Here is a 9,463-nt window from a genome sequence, read left to right on the forward strand (position 1 = left end):
CACTTGAAGTGTTCCGGTAAGGCTGCTGGGCTGAGCAACTCATTTCTCTTGGTTTCATTTTCACTTTTTTGTTCTATAACATCAGCATGGGGGGGAAGCACCTGGATCCTTGGATGTGGAATATACTGTTTTTTGTTTAATCCAAACAGGGTGTTGAGTGAGGAAAAGGGTAGGGGGCTCTGCCGCAGTGTGGAGCTGAATCCTTCACACTGTGTTTGCAGTTCCTTCTGAACTGTGACATAATCTTGAGGGGTTAGTTTTTACCAAATTTCTTGAAATTTACAGTTGAAACTTCTCTTGATGCTCAAGTTTCCAATCTTCAAACCTCTTTGTATTCTGTGTCATTGATTTGGATCCTGCAAACTTCCAGAACTTTTAAACACCTTTCCTGTAGCTGGAAAACCACCCCGAAAGCTTCCTGGGAAGAAGTTGATGCTGACCCTCTCTCATGTAGGTGCTGGAGGTGGCTTTTGTAGGATTGTGCCCCCTGTTGAGAGAGTGACAAAACTATCCTTTGTCCCCTCAAAAAGGAAAGAAGCCCAGAAGTTTCTCTCTTTGATTAGATGAAAAAGCCACCTCGTAGGCTTAGGGGACTTCACCTCAAACTTAAGCATAGCCAATTGGACAGAAGCCAAAAGTCCTGCCTGGGCAATTTACTAGAAAAATAAGTGAACAAAGAAACTAATGGCTTTTGTGGGGGGTTTACCAGGAGCAAGAACCTCTTGCACCTGGCTTGGTTTTTCTCTGTTTGTTATTTTTGCCTTTTATTAAACATTTTGTTTCCAACACTGCAACAGAAGCCATCCTGCTGATTTTTATGCCTCCAAGGGTAGCTGAGCTATCTTGGGTGTGTTAGAGACCTCCAAAAGCTTATGAGACCAGGCTCGAAGAAGCTCCTATAACAACCTTTGCCTTGTAATGCTTGAACAATGTACCTCCATGCTGTCCATATTAGGATAGGTTCTGTTGTTCTCCAGAGGAAAAATGTTGCTGTTAGCCCACTGGATTTTTCTCCAGTGCTTTGCCAAACGCAGGAATCACCTGCAAAAGTGGAACTCAGTCGGTAATTCCCATTTTTTCCTCTCCATCCATCCATCCACGCAGGCGGTTTGTGTGGAACTTTTTCCGCCTGGAGAACGAGCACCTGAACAACTGCGGGGAGTTCCGTGCCGTGAGGGACATCTCGGTGGCGCCGCTCAACGCCGACGACCTGACGCTCCTGGACCAGATGATGGACCAGGAGGACGGCGTCCGCAACCGCCGCAAGAACAAGCAGTGGAAGCGCAGCCTGAGCGTGTCCCTGCGCCGGCCTCGCCTCGCCTCCCAGTACGTTCAGCCGTGCTCTAAATAATAACTCCTGCTGTTTGCAGATCTGTTCCTTCCCCCCTGCACTCCAAGTGTGTACAATACTCAGTGGAGATTTCAATTGTGCTTCCGTCCTGATAAAGACAAAACCTTTTCCATTGCCTCAAACTCTTCCCTTAGCACCCTGAAGCTGTCAGAATCATGGTTTTGTCTAGTCTTCATCATTATCTAGAGATAACTTTATTCATGCCAGTCAGGTAATTTTTCCCATAACTAATGTTATTCCTACTGCTACATTTTGATGTAAGATATGATAATATTTGTAGTACACATTTCTCATTCAATTATTTCTTCTTTTCCTCTTAGATTTCTACACCTTTTATTGAGTAGAGATTTACTAGACCCAGTTAAATCAACCTTACTTGAGTCATCTAACTTTATGACTTAGCTTCATTGACCTTTACTTGCTAGAAAATTATATCTTTTATCATAATTCTGGACACTCTACACTGCTTTTTAAATGGATATTCCCATTTAGATAAACTGATAAAAAGGAAGGAAAAAGCCTAAAGAAAGTAATAGAACTGCCACAGAAACCTGCCCTGCAGCTGCTGCTGCTGCCTGCTGGGTGTTTATGGGCTGGGAGTCCTGCACTGGGTGTCCTGCACTGGGAATGGCACAGAGGGTTCAAAGTCACTCAAAGATTTTCAAAGTCATCAAAGGGAGGGCAGGTCCAATTAGTAAATGAGCATTCCTCTCTCTGCCAGGGAGTTAATCCATCCTTTAGGCATTTGGGGTTTACCAGAACCCCAAATGGAAAGGAAAGGGAAATTCCCTTTCCTGAAATCAGGAAAGGGAGTTCCCTTTTTACTCACCCTTTTTACAAGGCTTCCCTCCTGCAGAAATAGTCTACCAGAGGTTATAAATGCAAACTGGAGGAGATATTCTCCTCAAGCAGAAATTTATGAGAAGGAGGGAGAGGGGCTCTTTATACCTCATAGTGACAGAAGGACCAATGGTTTTAAACTGACAGAGGGCAGGGTTAGATGAGATACTAAGAAGAAATTTTTCTCTGGGAGGGTGATGAGGACCTGGCACAGGGTGCCCAGAGAAGCTGTGGATGCCCCTGGATCCCTGGAAGTGTTCAAGGCCAGGCTGGATTTGGCCCTGAGCAATATGGTCTGTGGATGTCACTCACATCCCTGCCTCTGGCAGGGGGGTTGGAACCAGATGATCTTTAAGGTCCTTTCCAGCCCAAATCATTCCATGTCTCTGTATGATTCCAGTTATTCTTTGGTTAAGGTTCATATGTAAGATCTCAGTCTCCTTCCTCTCTCAAATCCAAACCCTTACATTTTTTTTCTTCCCACCCATCATCCTTGCACCCCAAATGTTTCCCCAGCCCCTGAACCTGCCCACTGTGTGCTTTCCCTGCAGTGTTGTTCCAGTGTCCTGTGTCCCTCCTGCCCTTTGGCCAGGGAGCAAGCCCAGGCTCCTCAGGGATGCTGAGGCACAGCGGGTCAGGAGTGTTGTGCAATCCCTGCAGCACTGCCTGGGAGGGGTGGGAGGAGGAGGAGGGTGGGAAGAGGAGGAGGGTGTGCTCTGGCTTTAGGGCTATGCTTGGCTCTTATCCCTGCACGGATGGGACCAATACCAACAGCCTTGGGGTGGCTGCTAGGGACTGAAAAATGTTATGCAAAGGGAATGTGAGCCAAAGGCTGCTGGAATTCCCTCCAGCCATGCCCATGTATCCCTCAGACATGCAGTGAGTGGAGATGTGCCAGGCATATCCCTAAAGAACTTCCTGCTCCTTCCTGCAGCCCAGCAGGAGATGGAGCAGGAACACTCCTCTGGATCCTGCAAGGGTTTGGTGCAGTTCTGTGGGGAGGGCTGGGCAGGTGCCCACATCCAGCAGTGCAGTGTCCCCAGCCATGTCACAGCCTGGCAGGTGACACTGGCCATGGGCAGAGTGGGCAGTGCCACAGGAGGAGGATGCTGAAGGACAGCTGGAGATCTTTACAAGGCTCTGCTATTCCCAGGGAGAGTGGGAGGGCGTGAAACAGTGAAACAGTAGATTGTTTATTCCCCCTCTGCATAAGAAAGATATATTTTCCCTTTTTTTATTCCCCCAGGTGCACTGTGGGTTTGCTGCCTGCACGTCATTCCAGGAATTCCTTCTCCCCAGTGAGTGTTTTGTGTTTTGTTCTTTTCCAGGTCCAAGGCTTCTGACACAAAGGTATTGATAGAGGACCTAGCAAACGAAGTGAACACATGAGATGGCCACGTTCTCTTATTCCACATCCTTTGTTTTCTCGTTCTGTTCCCCTCTTCCCCAAGTAACCCGAGCTCTGGTACAGATCCAGCTGAAAACAGGAGAAAACACTGAACACGTTTTCTGAGCTCTTCCAGACCAGATCCTATGGACTCCAACAAGCTCACTGTGTTTTGTTTCTTTTCTTCTGGGTTAATTTTAATGTTCTATTTTAAACAAACAAACAAAAACAAAAATAAAATATTTTACTTTGTTTTGCCAATAAAGAGGACAGTTCAGGAAAGAAGGATTGTTTACAGTCTCAACAAGGACATACAAACCTTATCTGGATAACGAAGCATCATAGGGACTCCCTCATGGGACAGTGCCAAGAGCACACTCAGTTTCTGCTTGGCCCGGTTTTGACTGGTTGAAACCGGACTTTTTAAATCTGATTTTTTTTGTTGTTGGTTTTATTTTTCAGTTGTTTGGTTTTTTTCCTTCATATCCAGCGCTGAGGCACTGGCTGCACTTGCAGGGAAAGTGCACTTAGAGCAGTATCTTCATTCATGAAGCTACTTTTTAATTTGATGTAACTTTTCTTATAATTTTTTGGAAATATGATGTATCTGTTGCATATAGTTTTCACATTATTTATGAAACTTAACAACCATATGAGAGTGATTTTGAGTCCTGTGCAATGAAGGTTGTAATGGTAAAACAAAGTGGGGAATGTAGATTTCCATCTCCAGGGTTGTGGGGTGATGCCCCCTGCAAATACCCCTTCAGTGAGACAACTTGCACCTGTGCGTACCTTCTCTCTCTTTTGTTTCTTTTCAATTTTATTTTAAACCAAAGTTTCTCTTCCTGATATTTTTTTAGTTGCTGCTACTGCTTCTGGGCATGTCTCTCATGCCAGTTCAAAGCCAACTTCTCCACGTGTGAAAGTAGTGCAGATGATCCTAAGGAAAGGAGAGTTGGTTCCCACCAACAGCACAAAACACTGAGCGAGCAGAGGCTTTGGAACTTCATTCTCCAGATCCAAAAGTACTTTTCCAAGCCTTAGGTGTGTCATGAGGGCATCTCAGTCCGAGCAGGGAGCTTTTCAGGAGTTCTCCAGCAGCCCAGCAAGGTGGGACAAGGCAAGGAGGTGACAGTTCTCATGGGACAGAGGGGGTTCATCAGGCTGGGGCTTAGGAGTGGTGGTGTGTTTCAAGGAGCATGGAAGGAACTGTGGTGTGCCCGCCTGATGGGGAAGGTGAGGTGGAAACAGCTCTTCTGTGGCTTCTGGTTTAGCAAAAAGCCTCTGTTGGGCACTGTCCTGGTCATCTGCCCCTTGGCTCATCTCATTCTCCCAGTCTGGGAAGTGGGATACTTGAGCAGATTTGGGTAATGGACAGCTGAGCAAATCATGTTGGAAAAGAGCTGTGAACTCGATGGTCTCGTTGGTCTCCCCTCCTCCTGGGAGGGAGCCATGGAGCCCTCAGAGTCCTGTGGTCCTTCCCTTCCCTTGTTCTCCCTGGGTGTGCAAGGGAAGGGTGAAACTCCTGCAGGAGGATCCTCACCTGGCTGCTGCCAGTTTGGGCAGTGGAATGGCAGGAATCTCTCCTCAGTTGCTGTTTGGTGGTTGTTTCCCTTAATCAGCACCAGAATGTTGCATTTCCTCAGCTTGCCTGGTGTGCCTCTTGCCCAGAGGAAATGAAGAAGAAAACTCGCTTCTCTTCATTTAGTTGGAAATAGGCTAAAACCCTTTAAATAGATTAAAACCCTCTTGTGGTGCTGCTCCTCTCATCTCCCTCCGTGTGGGGCTGCTCTGGTGGGAGCAGAGCTGGATGAGCTGGGGCTGTGCTGGATTCCTGGCTTTACCTCCCTTAGGTCAGCTCATACTTTAAACAGAGCATTCCCGTTCCCATGGAAGTGGAGCCTGGGATATAAAGCCCCTTAAAATATTTCAGCCCCTTAAAATATTTCAGGTTCCTAATTAGCACTGGTGCCATGTCCAAACCATGTGTGGGTATTTGCAGCAGTGGGGAATGGAGCCATCCCTGCCTGGGGAGCTGAGGGGAGGGCAGCTGCACTGGGACGGAGCCAATCCAAAATTATTTGGATTCATTCAAATCAAGTAACACCACTGGGTGTTACTTAAGCAAAGTGGGGTTTTTAATACAAAGAATCTGAGCTTTGCTGGTAATTATCTTTCTTTCAGAAGGAAATTAAAAATACAGAGAGACATTGTTGAGCAGTTTGGTCTGGTGGAGGGTGTCCCTGCCCTTGGCAGGGGGTTGGAACTATATGGTCCTTAAGGCCACTTCCAACCCAAACCATTCCATGGTTCTGTGATTTGGAAGTGGTGCCAGTCCCCTGGGAGCACCCTGCCTTCCTCAGCTGGGCTGGGGAGGGCAGGGCAAGGCTGAGTGGCCTGTGTCCATCTGTCCATCCTGCTGTGCACCGTCCCACCCTCTGCTTCCCAACGTGATGGGGCGAGTCGGGTTGCAAGTGATTAAATTCTTATTCTGTAGTTTACCCAAATCCTTATGGGAAGCAAGAATTCAGTGTGTCCATCTGCTCTGCTCCTTGCTCTGCTCTTTCTCTTCTCTTTTTCTGTCTTTGCTGGCAGGAGAAGTAAGGAGAAAAAAAAAGGTGGGGAGGTGGCATGCTATGAGGAGCAAACATGATGTCCTAAAATAAAACATGGTCCCTTTTGGCAGTGAAGATGCTGTCTCGGGGGAAAGCAGCCTGAATTCCCAGAAGTGTGGCTTTTAAAGGCTCCTAGCTCCCAGGCCTGCATCTGCCTGTTCCCTCCCTCCCAGAGATTTCTGAGAAATCAGGCGTGCAGATTCCTCCTGAGAGCGAGCACTAAAGCTGGGATGGCTCCACGCATACAGGAACATCTGGCCAATAAAGGGAGACCTAATGAAGCAGAACAGATGGTGAGAGAAAATAGCCCTGTCCCTCCTTGGGAGCAGCAGGAGCCAGGGCAGTGGGGACATTCCCAGGGTGGCTGCATTTCCTGAGCTGGGCTTTGCTCAGGGGTGCTTGAGAACACTCCTGCGGGGAGAGCAGCAGGGTGGCAGTCCAGAAGGACAGAGCAGCATCAAAAGGAGCTGGGGGTGAGGGGTTTATCCACTGCTTTAGTTGTTGGGATGCAGCTGGATGGGAGCTGGAAGTTGAGGAAGGTTTTTGTGGATTTCAGGTGTTGGGCTGTGCCTCGTGATTCAGTGGAGGTTGGATTGTACAGCTCTGAGGATGCTGTGGAGCTGCTTTGGTCTGGTGAAGCCTGTCAGGATGGTGCAGTCTAAGGAGAGGAGATGCCACCCTGTGGCATTTGTGACTTATGGAGATTCCCTTTGAACTTCTCCATGCTGATTCCCTCCAGCTTTCCGTCCTGCTGCTCCTCTGGGGATTTTGGCGTTGCAGGGGGTGAGGTGTTGCAGCGTCCAGAGTTTATTTGCTGCCTGGGGTTCCCCATGTGGCTTTGGGATGGTGTCACCAGAAACACCAGGTCCCTGTGCTTGGGCAGGACAATGCCATGTGCCATGGGTGTGCTTCTGACAGGACAGCAGGACGGGATTGGGATCTTTGGACTCAGCAAGCAGGAGTGGGGGCTCTCCAATGAGAACTGTGCTGTCCCACCACATTTTAAAAGAAATGCATTTGCAGCACTCCTGGCTGCAGCCTTTGTATATCCAGTAAGCTCCTACCTCTCTCATCTAGGTGCATTCCCAAAGTCAGCTGGTGTTCATCCTACACCTTTCCCAACCTTGCTCCTGGCCCTCCTCATTCTCAGTGTCTTTGCTGTTTGATTCCAATGAAAGGGGTCTGGCAGCAGCCTTCAGCACGAACATCTTGGAATGGGAGAGATCTCTGGCGGGCATCTCAGCAGAGCTGGATCCTGCTGCTCCTACTTCCCTAAAAACCCTTGTGCTGCTCGTTCTGCCTCTGTAGTGGTGCTCAGCTGCCCGGCCAGTGTGGCAGACAGGGAGGGAAAGCAGTTCCTGCTGCAGGAGATAACAATCCCTGGGGGTTTCACTTCCAGCGAGCAGTGGGGACAGCGTGAAGCCTTTGCTGCGTTTTGAACAGCCCGGGGGTTTGGCCTTGTCCTGCAGGGATGCTGCCCTGCCCTGCTCTGCTCACTGCGCTTCAGGGGCTGTGTCCCCAGCGTCGGGCCACGTGCTGCGAAGTGTCCTGCGGCTGGGACGTGGCTTGGCAAGCTGGGGACACAAAAGCCACTTTGCTCACATGCTGCATCCCAGCTCCGTGTCCTCCGTCCTCTCCTCCGCCCTTCTGCCTTGCACTCGCAGGGGGAAGGTGATCTTCTGCCTTAAACATTATTATTTTTCTTTAATTTACGTTTATATTCCAGAAGGCAACCGGATTGTTTTGTCTCCTTGGAAAAGAGGGGCTGGGGCTCCTGGGGGAAGAGTGGGAAATCCCTAGGGTACCTCTGCAGCAGTCACGGCTGGGCTCAGTGGCTGTCACCTCATCAGACCTTGCCTCCTTTTCGTGACCCCCATCCCAAACTCTGCACCTTGGGGCGAGCGTCCCCTGCTCTCACCGTGGGCTAAACTGGTGTGTCACCATCCCTGGGGGCTCTGATCCCTGCTGCCACAGCCTGGAGAAGGAGAGGGAAGGGACAGAGCACGGGAAGCTCCCCGATGCTGACACCCCAGCCCTGCTCCGGTGGGCGCCAAGGCTGCCCTGGCCCGGGCACCGCCCCTGCCTGGCACGGTGCCCTGCGGCCTGGCAGTCCCTCAAACTCTGTAAACCAAATTGCAAACTCTTCACTCCAGAGGAGGAATTGGGCATCCTGGTAGAACTTGCCGTGACCGCTCCATCCGGTAGGTCCTCGTGGCCAAGGATGGGCGCTCGGGAGGGGCCCGGAGTGGAAATGCCAAGGTTCCCCCCGGGCCCCGCTGCCGCCTTCCTCTCCCCCTCCCCGCTGTGTTGGTCTAAATGATCTTTCTATGAAGCCCTGTAGATGTCAAAAGTAATTATGGAGTGTGATTAGTCCTCTGTGGGTGCTTTCTTTCTTCCCCCCTCCTTTCTCTTTTGCTATCCCCTTCTCCACTCTTCTGGTTTGGCTCAGTGGAAAAGGTGAGGACAAAGAATTGCCGCTTGCTTGGACTCATGATGTATCTGTGACTGCGCTATTAGCTGTCTCCTCCTCCTTCCTCCCCAAATGGATATAATTTTTGAAGTGTGGAATTCCCTTCTTGATAAGTAGGTTTAAAAAAAAATACTGCACAATGTGATACTGTTTCATAGTTTCTAGGTGGTTGTATACAGCAAAGTTACTGTGATTGTGTTTTTTCAAAGGAAAAAGTGATTGGTTACGAAATCTGTCCTTTTTTCATTATTACAAGCTCTTTGTTTTCCAATGATCTGATGGCTCTTTTGTCCCTGGTCTGTGTGTGTGTCTTCCCAAGTGCCACCCCTGTGCTGCATCCACCCAGGGAGCATTGGCTCCTGCTGCTCCTGCTCTCTTGGGAGCTGTGGGATGTCGCTGCAGGTGGAGGACATCCATGTCCTGGGAGGAGGTGGAGGTGCTTGGAGGAGGGAGCTGTCTGAGGAGGGGTCCGAGGGGCTCACAGGAAGCAGCCCAGCTTTCCCCCAGCACCAGCCCAGCTCACACCCAACATGCCAGGGGCTGGTGCTGGAGGAAACCTCCTGCGCAGACTGGGCTGTGCTGGCCAAAGGCTCGTGGTCCTTTTGGGAGCCTTTGGTCGCCTCTCTCCAGCTGATCCCCAGTGCAAGGTGGTGTCCTGCCAGCACAGTGTGTGACCAGAGGCTGAGCAGCCCAGCCCTGGGTTGTTTGGGGTCTGTGCTTTTATTTTGCTCTTTAAATCTCTCCGTTGCCTCTTGCAATCAATCTCCCTCCAGAAGAGAGCTCAAAGCCTTGAAATCACT

The 9,463-nt window shown here is 49.7% G+C and overlaps 1 protein-coding gene across 1 annotated transcript in view; it reads left to right on the forward strand.

The window, feature by feature from the left end:
• The window catches only part of XPR1 (xenotropic and polytropic retrovirus receptor 1), a 106,417-nt gene extending 97,480 nt beyond the window's left edge, over positions 1-8,937 (forward strand). The window contains exons 13-15 of the mRNA XM_031063307.1: positions 502-516; positions 1,051-1,326; positions 3,520-8,937. Of these exons, the coding sequence (XP_030919167.1) occupies positions 502-516; positions 1,051-1,326; positions 3,520-3,580 (352 nt within the window). The 3' untranslated portion in view covers positions 3,581-8,937. The remainder of the gene's footprint in view (positions 1-501; positions 517-1,050; positions 1,327-3,519) is intronic.
• The last annotated feature ends 526 nt before the right edge of the window (positions 8,938-9,463 follow it).

This window comes from Geospiza fortis, unplaced genomic scaffold (genome assembly GCF_000277835.1).
Source record: "Geospiza fortis unplaced genomic scaffold, GeoFor_1.0 scaffold506, whole genome shotgun sequence".
Lineage (NCBI taxonomy): Eukaryota > Metazoa > Chordata > Aves > Passeriformes > Thraupidae > Geospiza > Geospiza fortis.